Source organism: Arachis ipaensis, chromosome B3 (genome assembly GCF_059453495.1).
Source record: "Arachis ipaensis isolate K30076 ecotype BB chromosome B3, ASM5945349v1, whole genome shotgun sequence".
NCBI lineage: Eukaryota > Viridiplantae > Streptophyta > Magnoliopsida > Fabales > Fabaceae > Arachis > Arachis ipaensis.
In genome coordinates this window covers 37,461,879-37,485,939 of record NC_142438.1, presented here as the reverse complement: position 1 = coordinate 37,485,939, position 24,061 = coordinate 37,461,879, and the positions used below count along the sequence as shown (strand labels likewise).

General features: G+C 37.0%; 1 protein-coding gene and 1 non-coding gene across 2 annotated transcripts; one reads left to right on the top strand and one right to left on the bottom strand.

Annotated features, from left to right (window-relative positions):
* Window positions 1-10,868: 10,868 nt before the first annotated feature.
* On the bottom strand, window positions 10,869-10,976 carry LOC148570325 (small nucleolar RNA R71). Its single transcript, XR_015908891.1, has one exon. It is a non-coding gene; the product is annotated as a small nucleolar RNA R71 (small nucleolar RNA).
* A 5,692-nt stretch (window positions 10,977-16,668) lies between these two features.
* On the top strand, window positions 16,669-23,712 carry LOC148570324 (uncharacterized). Its single transcript, XM_088510013.1, has 2 exons — window positions 16,669-17,794; window positions 23,426-23,712. Exons 1-2 carry the CDS (start codon window positions 16,669-16,671, stop codon window positions 23,449-23,451), a joined length of 1,152 nt encoding a protein of 383 aa, XP_088366139.1. The 3' UTR covers window positions 23,452-23,712.
* Window positions 23,713-24,061: the final 349 nt, after the last annotated feature.

Sequence of the window (24,061 nt, the reverse complement as noted above, 5' to 3'; positions counted from 1 at the left end):
GATTCTGATTAAGAAATCTAAGAGATACTCATTCAATCTGATGTAGAACGAAGGTGGTTGTCAGGCACACGTTCATGGATTGAGGAAGGTGATGAGTGTCACGAATCATCACCTTCTTCATAGTGAAGCGCGAATGAACATCTTAGATAGGAACAAGCGTGTTTGAATGGAAAACAGAGATAATTGCATTAATTCATCAAGACGCTGCAGAGCTCCTCACCCTCAACAATGGAGTTTAGAGACTCATACCGTCAAAGAGTACAAAGTTCAGATATAAAAATATCATGAGGTCCAAAATAAATCTCTAAAAGTTGTTTAAATACTAAACTAGTAACCTAGGTTTACAGAAAATGAGTAAACTATGATAGATAGCGCAGAAATCCACTTCTGGGGCCCACTTGGTGTGTGCTAGGGCTGAGACTTAAGCTTCTCACGTGCCTGGGCTGTTTTGGGCATTCAACGCCAGGTTGTAACCTGTTTCTGGCGTTGAACTCCAACTTGTAACTTGTTTCTGGCGCTGGACGCCAGACTGCAACATGGAACTGGCGTTGAACGCCAGTTTACGTCGTCTATCCTTGAGCAAAGTATGGACTATTATATATTTCTGAAAAGTCCTAGATGTCTACTTTCCAACGCAATTGAGATCGCGCCATTTGGAGTTCTGTAGCTCCAGAAAATCCACTTTGAGTGCAGGGAGGTCAGAATCCAACAGCATCAGCAGTCCTTTTTCAGCCTGAATCAGATTTTTGCTCAGCTCCCTCAATTTCAGCCAGAAAATACCTGAAATCACAGAAAAATACACAAACTCATAGTAAAGTCCAGAAATGTGATTTTTAATTAAAAACTAATAAAAGTATACTAAAAACCAACTAAATCATACTAGAAACTAAGTAAAAATAATGACAAAAAGCGTATAAATTATCCGCTCATCAGTCCACCATAGCTATTGTTTTGGTACGCATCTTGGAATGCTCTTGCTCATAGTAAATTGGTAGAGGTTAGTTGTCACGAAAAAGTCCACCATAACCATTGTCTTGGGGTGCAACGTAGAATGGTTGTTGCTCATGGCACATTGGAGGAGGTTGTTGCTGAAAGGGTTGATCAAATCCTTGTGGCTCCTCCCATCTTTGATTGTCCCAACCTTTATGCATGTTCTCATTATAGCTTCCATTCCCTATAATATAATTGTGACCAAACTCATATCCAAAGGGGTGAGAATTCATAGTAACCAAAAGAAAGTAAAAATAAAAACTAATAAGAGAATAATGAGAATAAACTCCTAAAACTAGAAACAACTAACAAAGAAACGAAAAAGCAAAATTATTCACAATATTCACAATAACCAATAATAAGGCACATGTTTGCAATTCTCCGGCAACGGCGCCATTTTGACGAACGAATTTTTGACGGTTTAGAATTCCTCAATGAATTCTCGTTGCAAGTATAGTTTCTAAACCAATAAATAATCCTTTCATGCAAAAAATTGTTTGTCACAAGTAACAAACCCCGATAAAAATAATAACTGAAGTATTTAAACCTCGGGTCGTCTCTCAAGGAATTATAGGGAGGTGGAGTTATTATTGGTTATGAGATAGTATATTTTTGGGTTTTTGAAATAAGGAACAAGGAAATAAAGTGGCAAGAAATTAAATTAATAACTAAGAAAACTCTTGGCAAGGTATGAAAATTAGAAGTCCTATCCTAGTTATCATTATCAATTGTGCTAAGAATTGTCCATTGCTCCCACTTAGTTAACCTCTAACTATGAAGGAAAGTCAAGTGGATGAATCAATTTGATTCCTCAAGTCCTAGTCAACTCCTAAGAAAAGACTAGCTTTAGAGGGATCCAAATCAACTAGAAAATTTCAATTATCAATCAACAAAGGGGTTTGATAACTCAAGAGTCTCCAATTACTCAACCAAAGCCAAGAGGAGAAAAATCTACACTAAAATCTAACCAAGCATTTTATCAAACACTTGGAAGGCACAACATAAAAGCATAGAAAAGCAATAAGAGCCAATAAAATCCAAACAACCAATTGTAAGCATCAATGATAACAAATAAAGGAAGAAGCAATAAACATGAAATACCTCAAATTGCATTAAATAGAAAATCAAATCTAACATGAGAATTCATAAACTAAAGTGGATAAATAAATAAATCACCAAGAGAAGAGAAACTAAAGTGCTAGAATAAATAAAAGTAGAAGAGAAACTAAATTAAAGTAAAGTAGAAATCTAAAATTAAAAATAGCTAAACCTAAGAATCCTAAAACCTAGAGAGAGGAGAGCATCTCTCTCTAGAAAACTATATCTAAAACCTAAAATTATGTGAATGAAAGTTGTGTCAATGAATGAATGATTTCCCCACTCTGCAGCCTCTAATCTGTGTTTTCTGGGCCAAAAACTGGGTCCATACTCAGCCCAAAATTGCCCTCAGCGTCTTCTGCATGTGGCGCATGTCATGTGTACGCGTACATCACGCGTACGCGTCGATGGTCTTCTGCGCGTGTCACGTGTACACGTACATCACGCGTGCGCATCGCCTAACAGCATGGCAACTATGGCAAATTGCATATCATTTCGAAGCCCTGGATGTTAGCTTTCCAACACAACTAAAACCACCTCATTCAGACCTCTGTAGCTCAAGTTATGATCGATTTAGTACGAAGAGGTCAAGCTTGACAGCTTAACAATTCCTTCAATGTCTTGTATTCCTTCCACTTTTGCATGCTTCTTTTTCATCTTCTAAGTCATTCATGCCCTATAAACCCCTGAAAACACTTAACAAACATATCACGACATCGAATGGTAATAAGAGAGGATTAAAATTAGCAGATTTAAGGCCAAAGAAGCATGTTTTCAATCATAGCACAAAATTAGGAAGGAAAATGTAAAACATACGAATTATATGAATAAGTGTGAGTTTAGTGGATAAAATCCACTCAATCAAGCATAAAATGTACCATGAAATAGTGGTGCATCAAAGGTATTTTGTATGTGCTTACACTCATATTCTTAGGCTTGAAGTTTGGTATATATATGTTGTGTCTTTGGTGCCCACGTCTGTGGTGGCTACACGCTGACCAACCAATAAACAAAAGACACGTGTTAGCAGGGTTGGAGAGACTAAATTTCATTGTCATCTTAATTAAGTCCAGTTACTTTTGGGTTGTTACTGTGGGGATTGGATTATAAATAGATATATTTTCTATGGCTGGTAATGACAATTGCTTTGAATGGTATGCTCCACTGATAAATGATTTTGTTAAAGTATTGGTCGTTGTAATGGGTTGGTACTGTGTTGTAGAGTGGAGAAAGGTGGAGTTAATTGTGGCTATTTAGAAATAGGTAGCTGAAAGGAGTTAATTTCGGAGGTGGCCATGGTTAGTGGTTAGAGATGCAGCATTAATAGAGACCACTGTTCTCTGAAATGGATCACAAATTGCCTTACGACAACGAGAACTCACCAAAAAAGCTTCATTTATTAATGGGTGTGGTCGACGAGTTATTATCTTTGGTGCAGCTCGAACAATCCGAAAGTTACGACATTATCGTAGTTTAATGGGTGTGGTCAAACTCGGATTGATCCATACTTGTTGGTCAGGACGGGTCAATATAACCTGCGTGCCTCCACGGTGTACCATGAAGGTGTACATGAGTAGGCCAATGTTATAAATATTTCATTTTATTATTTTACTTAGAAGCTTTAAATATAAGTGTTGTTGAAATAAATACAAAGGTACTTGTATTTATTAAAAAAGTTATAAATAGAAGGTTATTAAAAAGTTTTTATAAATTTTTATCTTTGAAGTATAGATATAATTTATGTACGGTGTTGCTATTGTATACCCTAAGTACAAAAGTTAAGCATACCATAAAAAGAAATATTTTAATGCTATTTATTGCTTCTATTTATAATTTGTAAGTTATTAAAACCTAAGTATTGTAGTTGAGAAATTACAATTTTCGATTTTGGGTGATGCGTATAGAATGCTTTAAGATATTAGTGAATATAATTTATTGATTATAACTTGTTGATTATAATTTGTTGAGACTTGATTGTTCTTAAGATATTAGTGAATACATGTATTTTAAATTTAGAGCGACTATATTTTTGATCAATTTATATTTTTTATTTACATTTGAACTGTTGAGTTAAGAAATTAACTAACTTAATTGATGATGACAAATATTGATGTATTGGATTAAACACCCAATTAGTTTTGATTTTTGTTTGATTAGTGTGGCAGGCTCAAATGATTAGAGCAACCCAATCCATATGAAACAAAGAAACAGAAGCTATTGAGGTATACAAAAGTGCACAAACTATGTCCAAAAGAAATAACAAAGAAATCACATGGGCTGAAAGGTAAGTGAAGCAAATCCAGCCCAAGTTGCATCACTCAAGAGGAAGCCTTCCAAAGCCATCATTCACAAGTTCACTTCGGTCAGAAACATGAAGAAAGAGAAGAAAGCTTCTTCCTGGTTCATTCACCAGAGAAGAAAGAAAGGGAAAGGTAAATCACAAAAGCAAATGTCTAATCACCCAAATCAAAACGAGCTAAGCTTAGTCAAAAGTTAAAGGTGATTTATTTCCATTTGCATGCAATTTATTTTTTTCACTCCTTCTCCAACTTTTTGCGACACCATTTTAGGATAAATGGAGAAAGAAATCTTTGATCTGTGCTACTGTAAATCAATGGTCCACAAAGTTACTTAGAGCCAAAGCACATTCTTAATGGTATGGATTTAGGGCTTATCACTGAACAATAATCCTTTGCTGCTCAGTTAACCACGGTCAAGCAAGAAAATTAGAATTGAAATCCTTAATTTAGGGGTTGATTGAAGAAAGTGAAGGGATGTATTATCAAAGCTCAAAGTCCGAGAAGTTGACCTAGGGAGAAACCCTATCTGTGATCCTGCACAAGGTACAAAAAGAAAAACTTTCTGGTTGGCAAGGCAAGGAGAGAGAACCAGATTTTGAGTTTATTCTGAAGAGCTTCTCCGTAGAGTTCATCAACTTTGGACAGTATTTTCTAATTAAAGAAGCATTCTGCCAAGATGAAGAACTTAATCAGAGTCAGCTGAATCCGGTTCAACTTATAGCAACAGAGGTTGTTTATGCATTAATCTCCTTTATATTTTATAGTTTTTATTTCATTTTCAATGTATATCTTTCTGTAATTTCTTGAGAGGTAAAAGAATGAAAGAGAGAAATCAAGAAAAAGCTTATGAGTAATAAAAGGCTGAGTGAAACACTTGAGAGAAAAGCCTAGAGTGATTTCAGATTTCTTTAAGTTGTTTCATATATCTTGTGTCTTGTACCTGTGAGGTGCCCCTTTCTAAGTTGGGTTAGCACTTAGAGTGAAGAGTTAGGTATTAGCATAACCAAGTCAAGTTAGTTAAGAACTTGAGAGAAAAGGATTGGGTGAATCCTATGAAATTGGTGTATGTAATACTTTAACTATAGTGGAAATTTCACCACTGTTGTGGTGGAGACTGGATGTAGGTTGCATTGCACAAGGCAACTGAACCAGGATACATGCCTGTGTCATTTCTCTTCTCTTTCTCTGAGTTCTATTTTCTGATATTTATGAGACAAAACGAATTTGTCTCATAAAGTTTTCGCTGCACAGTTCAAACAGATTCGAAGTAAAAGTTTGTAATTAAAGGCTAAGTTTATTAAAGTAAAAGAAGGCCATAGATTCAATCCTCCCTTCTCTAAGCCTTCTATAACCTTCAGGATTGGTTCTATGAGTTCAACTAGTAAGTCATCGGTTGAACCAGTGAACTAGTAAAACTATATAGCATATTAGTTATATAGTTTTACTGGTTCACACTAGCCTATGTGCTAATTATTAGTTATATATTAAAACTATATAATATATTTTTATTCATAATTATTAATATAAATATAAATGTTATTAAACATGTATAAATAACAAATATCAAATATTTTTATCAGTTACACTCTAATAATTCTTTTTTTATGACTATACGATATTTATTAATATTATTTTTTGAATAAATACATGTAATATATACTGATATAATAAAATTAAATTAATTAGTTTGTTATTAAAATAAAAAATAGGTGTTTAATGTAAAAAAAATTATAAATTTGTATTACAAAAGAATACTGGAAGTTTATTTAACTACTTAACAATAACCGATTTATAACCTGTTGATTATAATTTGTTGAGACTTGATTGTTCTTAAAATATTAGTGAATGTATGTTATTTTAAATTTTAGATTTTTTAATTTTGATCAATTTATATTTTTTATTTACGTGGGAACGGTTCTACAAGTTCAACTAGTAAATTATCGGTTGAACCAGTAAACAAGTAAAACTATATAGCATATTAGTTATATTGTTTTACTGGTTCACACTATTCTATGTGCTAATTATTATTTATATAGTAAAATTATATAATATATTTTTATTCATAATTATTAACATAAATATAAATGTTATTAACATGTATAAATAACAAATATCAAATATTTTTATCAATTACACTATAATAATTAATTTTATGACTATACGATATTTGTTAATATTATTTTTTGAATAAATACATATAATATATAATGATACAATAAAATTATAGTGGGTTAGTTATTAAAATAAAAAATAGTTGTTTAATGTTAAATTTAAAAAATTCGTATTTTAAAAAAATACTGGAAGTTCATCTTAATGTTGTTAACAACTAGTAAGTCATTAACAACTCGATTCACTAAGCTCATGAGCTCGAGACAAATTTTAAGCTTTTAGTAAGTCGAACTTGAACTTAGTTTGGTTCGGCTTAGCTTTACTTATGATGAGTGGATAATTTATACGCTTTTTGGCATTGTTTTTAGTATGTTTTTAGTAGGATCTAGTTACTTTTAGGGATGTTTTTATTAGTTTTTATGTTAAATTCACATTTCTGGACTTTACTATGAGTTTGTGTATTTTTCTGTAATTTCAGGTATTTTCTGGCTGAAATTGAGGGACTTGAGTAAAAATCAGATTCAGAGGTAGAAGAAGGACTGTTGATGCTGTTGGATTCTGACCTCCCTGCACTCAAAGTGGATTTGCTAGAGCTACAAAACTCAAAATGGCGCGCTTTCAATTGCGTTGGAAAGTAGACATCCAGGGCTTTCCAGCAATATATAATAGTTCATACTTTGACTGATTTTAGACGACGCAAAAGGGCGTTGAACGCCAGTTCTACGCTGCAGTCTGGAGTTAAACGCCAGAAAAATGTTACAAGCCAGAGTTGAACGCCAGAAATACGTTACAAACTAGCGTTCAACTCCAAGAACGACCTCTCCACGTGGAAACTTCAAGCTCAGCCCAAGCACACACCAAGTGGGCCCCGGAAGTGGATTTATGCATCAATTACTTACTTCTATAAACCCTAGTAACTAGTTTAGTATAAATAGGACTTTTTACTATTGTATTTGACATCTTGGGATGTCTGGTTCTTAGATCAGAGGGGCTGGCCATTCGGCCATGCCTGGACCTTTCACTTATGTATTTTCAACGGTAGAGTTTCTACACTCCATAGATTAAGGTGTGGAGCTCTGCTGTTCCTCATGAATTAATGCAAAGTACTAATATTTTTCTATTCAATTCAACTTATTCCGCTTCTAAGATATTCATTCGCACTTCAACATGAATGTGATGAACGTGACAATCATCATCATTCCCCCACGAACGTGTGCCTGACAACCACTTCCGTTCCACCTTAGATTGAATGAGTATCTCTTGGATCTCTTAATCAGAATCTTCGTGGTATAAGCTAGATTGATGGCGACATTCATGAGAGTTCGGAAAGTCTAAACCTTGTCTGTGGTATTCCGAGTAGGACTCTGGGATTGAATGACTGTGACGAACTTCAAACTCGCGAGTGCTAGGCGTAGTGACAGATGCAAAAGGAGGGTGAATCCTATTCCAGTATGATCGAGAACCTCAGATGATTAGCCGTGCTGTGACAGAGCATTTGGACCATTTTCACAAGAGGATAGGATGCAGCCATTGACCACGGTGATGCCTCCAGATGATTAGCCATGCAGTGACAGCGCATCGGACCATTTTCACAGAGAGGATGAAAAGTAGCCATTGACAATGGTGATGTCCTTACATAAAGCCAGCCATGGAAAGGAGTAAGACTGATTGGATGAAGACAGCAGGAAAGCAGAAGTTCAGAGGAACGAAAGCATCTCCATACGCTTATCTGAAATTCTCACCAATGATATACATAAGTATTTCTATCTTTATTTTCTGTCTATTTATTATTTAATTTCGAAAACTCCATAACTATTTTATATCCGCCTGACTGAGATTTACAAGGTGACCATAGCTTGCTTCATACCAACAATCTCCGTAGGATCGACCCTTACTCACGTAAGGTTTTATTACTTGGACGACCCAGTACACTTGCTGGTTAGTTGTATCGAAGTTGTGAATGAAAAACAATTTATTAAGACGTGCGTACAGAGTTTTTGGCGCCGTTGCCGGGGATTGTTTGAGTTTGGACAATTGACGGTTCATCTTGTTGCTCAGATTAGGTAATTTTCTTTTTGTTTTATTTTCAAAAAAAAAAATTTTTTTCAAAAAAAAAAATCTTTCAAAAATTTCTCCTTTATTTTCGAAAAAAATAAAAATTCTTTTCAAAAATTTTTATTATGTTCTTCAGAATTTTTAAGAATGAATTCTAGTGTTTCATGAAAAAATGTTGGAGCCTGACTGGCTGTAAAGCCATGTCTAAATTCATTTGGACTGGGGCTTCCAACCCATCATTATCAAGAGCAAGCTAGTTGTTGCTAATCCACCTGCTGCTGTTTCAGATCCAAAATATTTACATGCTAAAGCTTGACTGGCTATTAAGCCATGTCTAACCCTCAGATTGGAGCTTTAGACTAAGAGTGCAAGATTCCTGGAATTCATATTAAAATTTTTGGAATCCTTATTTTTCTTTTTCACAAATAATTTTTGAAAAATCCAAAAAAAATTAATAAAATCATAAAAATAAAAAATATTTTATGTTGTTTGTTTGAGTCTTGAGTCAATTTTTAAGTTTGGTGTCAATTGCATTTTTTCTAAAAAATTTATGCATTTTTCGAAAATTCTTGCATTCATAGTGTCTAAGCATTAAAGATTTATAAGTTTGGTGTCTTGCATGTTTTCTTTGCATAAATTTTTTTTCAAAAATATGTTCTTGATGTTCATCATGATCTTTAAAGTGTTCTTGGTGTTCATCTTGACATTCATAGTGTTCTTGCATTCATCACATGCTTTGATCCAAAATTTTCAATCATTTTTCATATTTTTCTCTCTCATCATTAAAAATTCAAAAAAATCAAAAAAATATCTTCTCCTTTTTCTCTCATAAATTTTCGAAAATTAGATTTGACTTTTTCAAAATTTTTAAAATCTAGTTGTTTTTATGAGTCAATTCAAATTTTCAATTTAAAAATCTTATCTTTTTCAAAATATTTTTGAAAAATCAAATCTTTTTCATTTTTCTTATCTATTTTCGAAAATTTTTAAAAAATATTTTTCAAAAATCTTTTTCTTATCTTTATCTCCTAATTTTCGAAAATAACATCATCAATTAATGTTTTGATTCAAAAATTTCAAGTTTGTTACTTGCTTGTTAAGAAAGATTCAAACTTTAAGTTCTAGAATCATATCTTGTGATTTCTTGTGAATCAAGTCATTAATTGTGATTTTAAAAATCAAATCTTTTTCAAAACTAATTTCAATCATATCTTTTCAAAAATATCTTTTTATCTTTTTTCAAAATCATATATTTTTAATCATATCTTTTTAAAACATATCTTTTTCAAAAATTTGATTTTAAAATATCTTTTCTAACTTCTTATCTTCTTATCTTTTCAAAATTGATTTTCAAATTTGTTTCAACTAACTAACTAACTTTTTGTTTGTTTCTTATCTTTTTCAAAACTACCTAACTAACCCTCTCTCTCTCTCTAATTTTCGAAAATATCTCCCTCTTTTTCAAAAATTCTTTTTAATTAACTAATTGTTTCAAAATTCAATTTTAATTTATTTCTTCTTTTAATTTTCAAAAATCACTAACCATTTTTCAAAAATTATTTTCGAAAACCTCCCCCTCTCATCCTCTTCTATTTATTTATTTATTTACTAACATCTCTTCCTCACTCACCAAAAATCCGAACCCCCTCTCTCTCTCTGAGTTCAGATTTTCTCTTCTTCTTTTCTTCTACTCTTCTTTTCTTCTTTTACTTACATAAGGGAACCTCTATACCTGGGCAAAAAGGATCCCTATTATTAATTTTCTGTTCCCTCCTTTTTCATATGAGCAGGAGCAAGGACAAGAACATTCTTGTTGAAGCAGATCCAGAACCTGAAAGGACTCTGAAGAGGAAACTAAGAGAAGCTAAATTACAACAATCTAGCAAGCACCTTTCAGAAATTTTCGAACAGGAAGAGGAGATGGCAGCCGAAAATAATAATAATGCAAGGAGGATGCTTGGTGACTTTACTGCACCTAATTCTAATTTACATGGAAGAAGCATCTCCATCCCTACCATTGGAGCAAACAATTTTGAGCTTAAACCTCAATTAGTTTCTCTGATGCAACAAAACTGCAAGTTTTATAGACTTCCATCTGAAGATCCTTTTCAGTTCTTAACTGAATTCTTGCAGATATGTGATACTGTTAAGACTAATGGAGTAGATCCTGAAGTCTACAGGCTCATGCTTTTCCCTTTTACTGTAAGAGACAGAGCTAGAATGTGGTTGGACTCTCAACCCAAAGATAGCCTGAACTCTTGGGATAAGCTGGTCACGGCTTTCTTAGCCAAGTTCTTTCCTCCTCAAAAGCTTAGTAAGCTTAGAGTGGATGTTCAAACCTTCAGACAGAAGGAAGGTGAATCCCTCTATGAAGCTTGGGAGAGATACAAGGAACTGACCAAAAAGTGTCCTTCTAACATGCTTTCAGAATGGACCATCCTGGATATATTCTATGATGGTCTGTCTGAATTAGCTAAGATGTCATTGGATACTTCTGCAGGTGGATCCATTCACCTAAAGAAAATGCCTACAGAAGCTCAGGAACTCATTGACATGGTTGCTAATAACCAGTTCATGTACACTTCTGAGAGGAATCCTGTGAGTAATGGGACGCCTCAGAAGAAGGGAGTTCTTGAAATTGATACTCTGAACGCCATATTGGCTCAGAATAAAATATTAACTCAGCAAGTCAATATGATTTCTCAGAGTCTGAATGGAATGCAAGCTGCATCCAACAGTACTCAAGAGGCATCTTCTGAAGAAGAAGCTTATGATCCTGAAAACCCTGCAATAGCAGAGGTGAATTACATGGGTGAACCATATGGAAACACCTATAATCCCTCATGGAGAAATCACCCAAATCTCTCATGGAAGGATCAACAAAAGCCTCAACAAGGCTTTAATAATGGTGGAAGAAACAGGTTTAGCAATAGCAAGCCTTTTCCATCATCCACTCAGCAACAGACAGAGAACTCTGAACAAAATACCTCTAATTTAGCAAACTTAGTCTCTGATCTATCTAAGGCCACTGTAAGTTTCATGAATGAAACAAGGTCCTCCATTAGAAATTTGGAAGCACAAGTGGGCCAGCTGAGTAAAAAGATCACTGAAACCCCTCCTAGTACTCTCCCAAGCAATACAGAAGAAAATCCAAAAGGAGAGTGCAAGGCCATTGACATAGTCAACATGGCCGAATCCAAGAAGGAAGGGAAGGACGTGAATCCCAAGGAGGAAGACCTCTTGGGACGTCCAGTGATCAATAAGGAGTTCCCCTCTGAGGAACCAAAGGAATCTAAGACTCATCTAGAGACCATAGAGATTCCATTGAACCTCCTTATGCCATTCATGAGTTCTGATGAGTATTCTTCTTCTGAAGAGAATGAAGATGTCACTGAAGAACAAATTCCCAAGTTCCTTGGTGCAATCATGAAGCTGAATGCCAATTTATTTGGCAATGAGACTTGGGGAGATGAACCTCCCCTGTTCACCAATAAACTAAATGCATTGGATCAACTGAGATTGCCTCAGAAGAAACAGGATCCTGGAAAGTTCCTAATACCTTGTACCATAGGCACCATGACCTTTGAAAAGGCTCTATGTGACCTTGGGTCAGGAATAAACCTCATGCTACTCTCTGTAGTGGAGAAACTGGGAATCTTTGAGGTGCAAGCTGCCAGAATCTCATTAGAGATGGTAGACAATTCCAGAAAACAGGCTTATGGACAAGTAGAGGACATGTTAGTAAAGGTTGAAGGCCTTTACATCCCTGCTGATTTCATAATCCTAGATACTGGGAAGGATGAGGATGAATCCATCATCCTTGGAAGACCCTTCTAGCCACAGCAAGAGCTGTGATTGATGTTAACAGAGGAGAACTAGTCCTTCAATTGAATGAGGACCCAAGGACATCCTTTTGTGAACATGAAAAAGAGGCACAGTAAGCTTCTCTCAAAACAGAGTCAACCAGAGCCCCTAAAGTCAAACTCTAAGTTTGGTGTTAGGAAGTCTCAACAATGCTCTGAACATCTGTGAGGCTCCATGAGAGCCCACTGTCAAGCTATTGACATTAAAAAAGCGCTTGTTGGGAGGCAACCCAATTTTTATTTATCTAATTTTAATTTATTTTTATTGTTATTTCATGTTTTATTAGGTTCATGATCATGTGGAGTCACAAAAACAATTGAAAAAATTGAAGAAAAATCAAAAACAGCATTAAAAACAACACACCCTGGAGGAGGAGTTCACTGGCGTTCAAACGCCAGTAAGGAGCATCTGGCTGGTGTTCAACGCCAAAACAGAGCATGGAGCTGGCATTCAACGCCAGAAATATGCTGCATCTGGGCGTTGAACGCCCAGAACAAGCATCAGTTCGGCGTTTAAACACCTGAATTGCATGCAAAGGCATTTTACATGCCTAATTAGTGCAGGGATGTAAATCCTTGACACCTTAAGATCTGTGAACCTCACAGGATCATCTCAGGATCTGTGGATCCCACAGGATCCCCACCTTCCCTCCTCATAATCCTAGTTTCTTCCACATCTTCTTCTTCATCTATTCTTTCTTCTCCTGCTCGAGGGCGAGCAACATTCTAAGTTTGGTGTGGTAAAAGCATAAGCTTTTTGTTTTTCCATAACCATTGATGGCACCTAAGGCCAGAGAAACCTCAAAAAAAAAAAAAAGAGAGAAGAGAAAAGGGAAGACAAAAGCTTCCACCTCCAAGTCATGGGAGATGGAGAGATTCATGTAAAGGATCTATAGCTCAGTGGTAGAACATTTGACTGCAAATCAAGAGATCCCTGAGATACCTCAGGGGATACATTTTCCCCCACACAATTATTGGGATCAACTAAGGATAGGAGCACCAAAATCACTAGGGATCAAGCAACAGAGACAAGGAAGAGACATAGAAGAGCTCAAGGACATCATTGGTTCCTCAAGAAGGAAACGCTACCATCACTAAGGTGGACTCATTCCTTGTTCTTAAATTTTCTGTTTTTCGTTTTCTTATGTTAAATGTTTATCTATGTTTGTGTCTTTATTACATGATCATTAGTGTCTAAGTGTCTATGCCTTAAAGTAATGAATATGAATCCATCACCTCTCTTAAATGAAAAATATTTTTAATTCAAAAGAACAAGAAGTATATGTGTAAACCCCGGTTAAATTAGTAGATAATTAGTCAATAAATTAATTTTTAATAAGGAAGATTAGAAATGTGAATATTATATTAAATTAGGATAGAGCTCATCGAAACGAGAATTTTGACACCAATTTCAAAGAAAACGGTCTAAAATTGGACCGAACGGTCCAAAATTAGACCGAATGGGCCGAACCGGTTGAACCGGACCCAAACCGAACCGTCGGTCCAACCGGACCCACACTTTTAATGAGCCCGAAAGCCCTTCTTCTCCATTTCACCAGCTGCAGCGTGAAAATGCCCAGGGAGAAGAAAAACACTCCCGAACCCTTACGGTAACCTTCCAAATCCCGTAACTTCTCCGTCCGAGCTCCGATTGCCGCACCGTTTGCGGCCACGCGTCTACCGCGTCGAGCTCTACATTTCTACCGGAACAATTTCATAGGTAACTTGCTATTTCACTCTCAACTTCATCTTCCCCCAATTTTCGAATTTTAAGTGGGAATATTGAATTTCTTTGATTTCTGATGTTTTAGGATCCAATTAGCTTGAGAGAAACGTTCACTCTTGCTTATGTGAAGCTTGGGTAAGGTGAGGATACGATAATTATATTTTAATTTCATTAAATTTGAGCTTTGAGTATTAAATTGGGTATATATGTATTATGAATGTGTATTAGGTTGAAAATAAATAATTGGAGCTTGAAATTGTGAATACTGGAACTTGGAGGAAGCGGATTAGTTGAGTTTTGAGGGGCTGTCTTGGTTTTGAATAAATAGCTTTGGTCGTTACGTGGAAATCGGCTGAGGTATGGTTTAGGTTTCTTGCATTTAATATATAATGTTCTGTGAAAACTTAGGCTAGACGGCCATAGGATAAGTTGGAATGCAGGTGTATGTTTAATGTTTAGTAATTTGTTGATGAATATATTTGGTTGAAGTTTATTGGATAATTAGTTATTAATCTTGGATGGTGAATGTTATTGTTGATGAACATGGTTGGTTTAGTGCTAATGATTTGGTGAATTATTGATTTGAGATATTATGTGTTAGAAGCCTAGGATTAGTGAACTATGATCCTTAGTTGAATTTTGGTTGTTGGATTTGAATATTGTATGAATATAATTGTTAATCTGAAGTAGATTTATTGTGGTGACTGTTATGATGATGAGGAAGGGTATGTTGAATTGGAAAAGAAAGCAGGTTTGGACCCGAAAAGGGTGGCAAAGTCCGAGTTTTAGAGGAGATGCTGCCGAAATTTTATAAAAAATTAGAGATTTTATTTAGATGATTATTTAAAAGAGATTTAGATTTAAATGTTATATAGTTTGATTTTGAGTTATTAAGAAAGTGAGTATGTTTTAAGTTTGAAGTTTGATTCTTAGAAAAGAATGAATTATGTTTTGAATTGAAACTATTTATGGACGGAATGGGAGGTGTGATAATGAAGGATAAGGATTGAATATGTTTAATGTATGATGATGAATGAGATGCAATTGAGAATGATGTGGATGTTGAGGAATTATAATTGAATTATTTATATGGCTTATGAATTTGAATAATCTGAGATACGAGATTCCCTGGATTAAGTGCCGTGGCTTGCCACCACGTGTACCAGGTTGAAAACTCGATACTCTGTTGACCCTACGACGTAAGTGTGACCGGGCACTATATAAATTCCCGGGAATGTTACCCCCATTGAGCAATATTGATTATTTGAGAAAAATCTATGCATAGACTCTTGGGGATGCACGTCGGGGGACCGTCTAAGGACAATTCAGACTTGTCGGGTTGGCTGGATAACCGACAGATGAGCCTCATCAGCCATAGGACAGGCATGCATCATATACATATTACTTGAATTACTTGCTTGTGCTCTAATTGGGTGTGCCTATCTGTATTTGCCATGCTAAATGTGTATTTGTTACCTGCAGTAGTTGTAACCTTCTTGTGTTTGCCTTTATCTGCCTATTTGTTTGTGAAAATGCATGATGGAGTTGGAGGTATGGAGGAATGGCAGTATAGGACTTAGATTTAAGGTCAAGTTAAGTTAGGATTAAATATTTTTAGGAAACCACCTTTTATGGCTTCTATTTAATACTTTAAGCTCTATAATCTGAGTGTCGGTGTTCTAGGATTGCCTCTGGCATTCTCAGGACCTTATATATTATGTGTGTGGCACCTTTACCATACTGAGAACCTCCGGTTCTCATTCCATACTATGTTGTTGTTTTTCAGATGCAGGTCGGGAGCCATCTCGTTAGGCGTCTGGACTCTTAAAGCGGAGGGGTTACTGGATAGTGTTGTTGTATAGTTTTGTTGTACAGTGATGTATATATATGTACTTAGCTTTCTCTCCGCATAACTTGTCCTTTTTGATCCTCTTAGAGGTTTATGGAGAGGCAGGATTGTGTGTATGTACTTTTGGGTTTTGGATATGTATGTATATATGTGTAAATATTCTCCGGCCAGTCTTGACTTCGCAGGCTGAGTTAGGAGCTTGTTATTTTGTATCTTTGGCACTCTATCCCTACTTCTGTTATCTTATGTTTGCCAGTTACAGTTTTCTTAGCATGCAAGTTAACTCGTTCCTTGAGCGTTGCGCTTTTATCTCGCGATTTTTATTTCCCCTATCCTTCAAGGCTCCTAGCTTATTATAACTCTTCTGCTATTATATGTACTCATTTTATTTTAGAGGTTGTAATACCACATCACTCTGTTTTACGACTTAAGCGTAAAGCTTTGTGTGGTAGGGTGTTACATTATGGTATCAGAGCAGTTCGTTCCTATAGAGCCTGAAAGACGGACTGATTGTGCTTCTGTGCATTCTCTGTATATGTGTTTATGTGCTATTAGGATATCTGACTGATATATATGGCATAAACGTTTGTGAGCATGCATTTGGAACTTAAAGCATTAGACCTGCGATATTGAGACTGATCAACTTAATATCACTTGTTTGGTGTGTATAGGGACCAGATGTCGACTCGCGGACGCGGTCGCGGGCGAGGTAGAGGTAGGACAGGCACCGTTACTCCTGCTCCCATAGGGACTGATCCAGTAGACTTTATGGCTGCCCTGGGAAATATGGCTGCAGCTATGCAGGCGACAGCCGAGGCACTGGGTAATCAGATAAATCAGGGTAATCATGGGAACAATAATGATGAGGACGGTCCTATGACACTTGCTACATTTCTGAAAGTTCGCCCTCCAACTTTTAGGGGAACCTCAAATCCCACTGATGCAGATAATTGGATTCAGGCTATGGAAAGGGCATTACAGGCACAACAGGTTCCTGAAGAGCAATGGGTTGAATTTGGAACTTATCAGTTGCAAGGTGAAGCTCAGTATTGGTGGCAGGGAACACGACGTATCCTGCAGCCTGATGGTGCTGCGATTCCTTGGGAGGTTTTTCAGACAGAGTTCTATAAGAAATACTTTCCTAATTCAGCCAGAAATGCCAAGGAACTTGAATTAATGCAGTTAAAGCAGGGACAGATGACTGTTGCTGAGTATACCAGCAAATTTGAGGAGTTATGTCGCTTTTCTCGTATCTGTCAAGGTGCGCCTGAAGATTTTGCCGAATGGAAATGTATTAAATATGAGGGAGGTCTTCGGAGTGATATTCTGAGCTTCGTTGCCCCAATGGAGATCAGGGTATTTTCTGAATTGGTGAATAAGAGTAGGGTGGCTGAGGATTGTGTGAGGAAGGCGGCAGCAGAGAAAGGGAGTTTGAGGGTGCCTTTTCAGAGGCCTTCAGGGAGGAACTTTGCTCCGAGAGGTAGGAATTTCAAGCGTAGAGGCTTTGTTCCGCAGCAGACTCAGGGTCAAGGTAATTACATAAGGCCGAATACTAATGCTAGTCAAGGAAAAAGGTTTGGGAAGCAGCCACAGCAGGATCTGAATTGTCAGAAGTGTGGAAAGTATCATCCTGGAGTTCCGTGCAGACTAGGACTTGGGGTGTGCTATTCCTGTGGACAGCCCGGGCATATAGCCAGTAATTGCCCTGAGAAGAAGAAGTATGAGATTGGTAGGGTGCAGCAGCCAGGGCGAGTATACACCACTTCTACCATAGGTGCTGAGGGATCTGAGACACTTATTAGAGGTAATTGTGAAATGGCTGGTAAAATCTTAAATGCTTTATTTGACTCAGGAGCGTCTCATTCATTTATTGCATTTGAAAAGGCCCATGAATTAGGATTGAGAATGGTGGTTTTAGGTTATGATTTGAAAGTATATAATGCTACTCATGAAGCTATGGTGACTAGGATAGGATGTCCACAAGTTTCCTTTCGAGTACAACAGCGTGAATTTGTGCATGATTTGATTTGTTTGCCTATGACTGGTCTTGATCTCATTTTGGGATTGGATTGGTTATCCAAGAATCATGTTTTGCTTGATTGTTCTGAGAAGTCAGTACAGTTTATGCCGGAAGGGTCAGAAGCACCGGTTGTAGTGAATAGTTACTATTTGAATTCTATGATAGTAAACTGTTCTGGAACTGAATGTCAGGGTATTATGTTATTAACTGCGGGAGTATCAGGTGATGATCAGAGTTTAGAGCAGATTCCGGTTGTATGTGAATTTCCAGATGTGTTTCCGGATGATATTAATGAATTCCCACCTAACCGAGAGGTTGAATTTGCAATCGAGTTGGTGCCTGAAGCCGGTCCAATTTCGATTACTCCTTATAGGATGTCACCTTTAGAAATGGCTGAACTGAAGGCTCAGCTGGAAGATCTGTTGGGTAAGCATTTTATCCGACCAAGTGTTTCTCCGTGGGGAGCACCAGTGTTACTGGTAAAGAAGAAGGATGGGAGTATGCGGCTGTGTGTCGATTATCGGCAATTGAATAAGATCACTGTGAAGAATAAATATCCGTTGCCTAGAATCGATGATCTAATGGATCAGTTACAGGGTGCCGGTGTGTTTTCTAAGATTGACCTGCGATCAGGGTATCATCAGATAAGGGTTAGAGATAAGGATATTCCGAAAACTGCTTTCAGAATGCGTTATGGTCATTATGAGTATACAGTGATGTCTTTTGGGTTAACTAATGCCCCGGCAGTATTTATGGATTATATGAACCGAATTTTTCGACCGTATCTGGACAAGTTTGTTATTGTCTTCATTGATGACATTCTTGTTTATTCTAAGACTGAAGAGGAGCATGCTGATCACTTGCGAACTGTGCTGCAAATTCTGAGAGATAGGAAGTTATATGCTAAGTTATCTAAATGTGAGTTCTGGAAGAGTGAAGTGAAGTTTCTCGGCCACGTGGTGAGTAAGCAGGGGATAGCTGTGGATCCTGCTAAGGTGGAAGCAGTGATGAATTGGGAGCGACCAACTTCAGTGACAGAGATCAGGAGTTTCCTAGGTTTGGCGGGGTATTATCGCAGATTCATTAAGGGATTTTCACAGCTCGCCTTACCTTTAACTAAGTTGACTAGGAAGGATACGCCTTTTATCTGGACTCCGGAATGTGAAGAGAGTTTCCAGGCTTTGAAGCACAAGTTGACTACTGCACCTGTATTGGTATTACCTGAACCAAGTGAATCGTTTGAAGTGTATTGTGATGCATCTCTGAAAGGTTTGGGGTGTGTTCTGATACAGCACCAGAATGTTGTAGCATACGCCTCACGGCAATTAAGGCCGCATGAGATGAACTACCCGACACACGATTTAGAACTTGCTGCTGTTGTGTTTGCTTTAAAGATTTGGAGGCACTACCTCTATGGTGTTAAGTTTCTTGTTTTCTCAGACCATAAGAGTTTGAAGTATCTTTTTGAGCAGAAAGAGTTGAATATGCGTCAGAGGAGGTGGATGGAGCTTCTGAAAGATTATGATTTTGAATTGAATTATCATCCAGGAAAAGCGAACGTTGTGGCGGACGCTTTGAGTCGGAAGTCTTTATATGCAGCTTGGATGATGCTACGGGAGGAAGAGTTACTGAAGGCATTCCAAGGTTTGAATTTGGGAGTTAGAGAAGAATCTGGAATCCTGTGTTTGAGTCAGTTTCAGATTTCAAGTGATTTTAAATCAGAACTTCTGAAGACTCATCAAGATAGTGAAGTGTTACGTAAGGTATTACCAGCAGTTGAACAGGGAAAACAGTGGAGAGTGTCAGAAGGTCAGGATGGTTTATGGAGGTTCAAGAACCGGATTATTGTGCCTGATGTTGGAGACCTACGACAAAATATTTTGAAGGAAGCTCATAAGAGCGGGTTTTCAATTCACCCAGGGAGCACTAAAATGTATCAGGATCTGAAAGCGATGTTCTGGTGGCCAGGGATGAAAAATGATGTGGCATTGCATGTATCTAAATGTTTAACGTGTCAGAAGGTTAAAATTGAGCATCAGAGACCATCAGGAACCCTTCAGCCTTTAGAGATTCCACAATGGAAATGGGAGAGTATCGCAATGGATTTTGTGATAGGTTTGCCTAAAACTCGGTCTGGTTGTGATGCTATTTGGGTGGTTGTGGATCGACTGACAAAATCAGCTCACTTTCTTCCTATCCGAATAAGTTGCACAATGGAGGAATTGGCTCGAATGTATATCAAAGAGATTGTCAGATTACATGGTGTGCCTTCTACCATTATATCTGATAGGGATCCTCGTTTTACATCAAGATTCTGGGGAGCTTTTCAGCGTGCATTTGGGACTCAGCTAAGTTTGAGTACTGCGTATCACCCTCAGACAGATGGTCAGTCAGAGAGAACTATTCAGACTTTGGAGGATATGCTAAGGGCTTGTGTTTTGGACCAGCCAGCAAGCTGGGATCGGTATATGCCATTAATAGAATTTGCTTATAATAATAGCTATCATGCGAGCATTGGAATGGCTCCATATGAGGCTCTGTATGGCAGAAAATGTCAATCTCCATTGTGTTGGTATGAGACTGGAGAAAGGAGTTTGTTAGGGCCTGAGATGATAGCTGAAACGACTGAGCAGATAAAGAAAATTCGTAGTCGAATGCTTATAGCCCAAAGCCGTCAGAAGAGCTATGCTGATCAGAGGCGAAAGCCTTTGGAATTCGAAGAAGGAGAACATGTCTTTTTGAAAGTTACACCAACCACTGGAGTGGGAAGAGCTATTAAGACTAAGAAACTAAATCCCCGTTATATTGGACCGTTTGAGATTCTGAAGAGGATTGGGCCAGTGGCTTATAGAATTGCCTTACCGCCATATCTTTCGAATTTGCACGATGTGTTTCATGTGTCTCAGCTTAGGAAGTACACTCCTGACGCAAGTCATATTCTAGAACCAGAACCAATCCAAGTGAGAGAAGATCTAACACTTCCAGTGATTCCAGTGAGAATTGATGATACTAATATTAAACGATTACGCGGAAAGGAAGTATCATTGGTAAAAGTGGCTTGGAGTCGAGCTGGTATCGAGGAACATACCTGGGAGCTCGAATCAGATATGCGAAAGGACTATCCACATCTCTTTTCAGGTAACTAGATTTGAATTTTGAGGGCAAAATTCTTTATTAGGTGGGTAGGATGTAAACCCCGGTTAAATTAGTAGATAATTAGTCAATAAATTAATTTTTAATAAGGAAGATTAGAAATGTGAATATTATATTAAATTAGGATAGATCTCATCGAAACGAGAATTTTGACACCAATTTCAAAGAAAACGGTCTAAAATTGGACCGAACGGTCCAAAATTAGACCGAATGGGCCGAACCGGTTGAACCGGACCCAAACCGAACCGTCGGTCCAACCGGACCCACACTTTTAATGAGCCCGAAAGCCCTTCTTCTCCATTTCACCAGCTGCAGCGTGAAAATGCCCAGGGAGAAGAAAAACACTCCCGAACCCTTACGGTAACCTTCCAAATCCCGTAACTTCTCCGTCCGAGCTCCGATTGCCGCACCGTTTGCGGCCACGCGTCTACCGCGTCGAGCTCTACATTTCTACCGGAACAATTTCATAGGTAACTTGCTATTTCACTCTCAACTTCATCTTCCCCCAATTTTCGAATTTTAAGTGGGAATATTGAATTTCTTTGATTTCTGATGTTTTAGGATCCAATTAGCTTGAGAGAAACGTTCACTCTTGCTTATGTGAAGCTTGGGTAAGGTGAGGATACGATAATTATATTTTAATTTCATTAAATTTGAGCTTTGAGTATTAAATTGGGTATATATGTATTATGAATGTGTATTAGGTTGAAAATAAATAATTGGAGCTTGAAATTGTGAATACTGGAACTTGGAGGAAGCGGATTAGTTGAGTTTTGAGGGGCTGTCTTGGTTTTGAATAAATAGCTTTGGTCGTTACGTGGAAATCGGCTGAGGTATGGTTTAGGTTTCTTGCATTTAATATATAATGTTCTGTGAAAACTTAGGCTAGACGGCCATAGGATAAGTTGGAATGCAGGTGTATGTTTAATGTTTAGTAATTTGTTGATGAATATATTTGGTTAAAGTTTATTGGATAATTAGTTATTAATCTTGGATGGTGAATGTTATTGTTGATGAACATGGTTGGTTTAGTGCTAATGATTTGGTGAATTATTGATTTGAGATATTATGTGTTAGAAGCCTAGGATTAGTGAACTATGATCCTTAGTTGAATTTTGGTTGTTGGATTTGAATATTGTATGAATATAATTGTTAATCTGAAGTAGATTTATTGTGGTGACTGTTATGATGATGAGGAAGGGTATGTTGAATTGGAAAAGAAAGCAGGTTTGGACCCGAAAAGGGTGGCAAAGTCCGAGTTTTAGAGGAGATGCTGCCGAAATTTTATAAAAAATTAGAGATTTTATTTAGATGATTATTTAAAAGAGATTTAGATTTAAATGTTATATAGTTTGATTTTGAGTTATTAAGAAAGTGAGTATGTTTTAAGTTTGAAGTTTGATTCTTAGAAAAGAATGAATTATGTTTTGAATTGAAACTATTTATGGACGGAATGGGAGGTGTGATAATGAAGGATAAGGATTGAATATGTTTAATGTATGATGATGAATGAGATGCAATTGAGAATGATGTGGATGTTGAGGAATTATAATTGAATTATTTATATGGCTTATGAATTTGAATAATCTGAGATACGAGATTCCCTGGATTAAGTGCCGTGGCTTGCCACCACGTGTACCAGGTTGAAAACTCGATACTCTGTTGACCCTACGACGTAAGTGTGACCGGGCACTATATAAATTCCCGGGAATGTTACCCCCATTGAGCAATATTGATTATTTGAGAAAAATCTATGCATAGACTCTTGGGGATGCACGTCGGGGGACCGTCTAAGGACAATTCAGACTTGTCGGGTTGGCTGGATAACCGACAGATGAGCCTCATCAGCCATAGGACAGGCATGCATCATATACATATTACTTGAATTACTTGCTTGTGCTCTAATTGGGTGTGCCTATCTGTATTTGCCATGCTAAATGTGTATTTGTTACCTGCAGTAGTTGTAACCTTCTTGTGTTTGCCTTTATCTGCCTATTTGTTTGTGAAAATGCATGATGGAGTTGGAGGTATGGAGGAATGGCAGTATAGGACTTAGATTTAAGGTCAAGTTAAGTTAGGATTAAATATTTTTAGGAAACCACCTTTTATGGCTTCTATTTAATACTTTAAGCTCTATAATCTGAGTGTCGGTGTTCTAGGATTGCCTCTGGCATTCTCAGGACCTTATATATTATGTGTGTGGCACCTTTACCATACTGAGAACCTCCGGTTCTCATTCCATACTATGTTGTTGTTTTTCAGATGCAGGTCGGGAGCCATCTCGTTAGGCGTCTGGACTCTTAAAGCGGAGGGGTTACTGGATAGTGTTGTTGTATAGTTTTGTTGTACAGTGATGTATATATATGTACTTAGCTTTCTCTCCGCATAACTTGTCCTTTTTGATCCTCTTAGAGGTTTATGGAGAGGCAGGATTGTGTGTATGTACTTTTGGGTTTTGGATATGTATGTATATATGTGTAAATATTCTCCGGCCAGTCTTGACTTCGCAGGCTGAGTTAGGAGCTTGTTATTTTGTATCTTTGGCACTCTATCCCTACTTCTGTTATCTTATGTTTGCCAGTTACAGTTTTCTTAGCATGCAAGTTAACTCGTTCCTTGAGCGTTGCGCTTTTATCTCGCGATTTTTATTTCCCCTATCCTTCAAGGCTCCTAGCTTATTATAACTCTTCTGCTATTATATGTACTCATTTTATTTTAGAGGTCGTAATACCACATCACTCTGTTTTACGACTTAAGCGTAAAGCTTTGTGTGGTAGGGTGTTACAATATGAGTTTCGAATTTATCCTTGAACTTAGTTTAATTATATTGATGTGGTGACAATGCTTCTTGTTTTCTGAATGAATGCTTGAACAATGCATATGTCTTTTGAAGTTGTT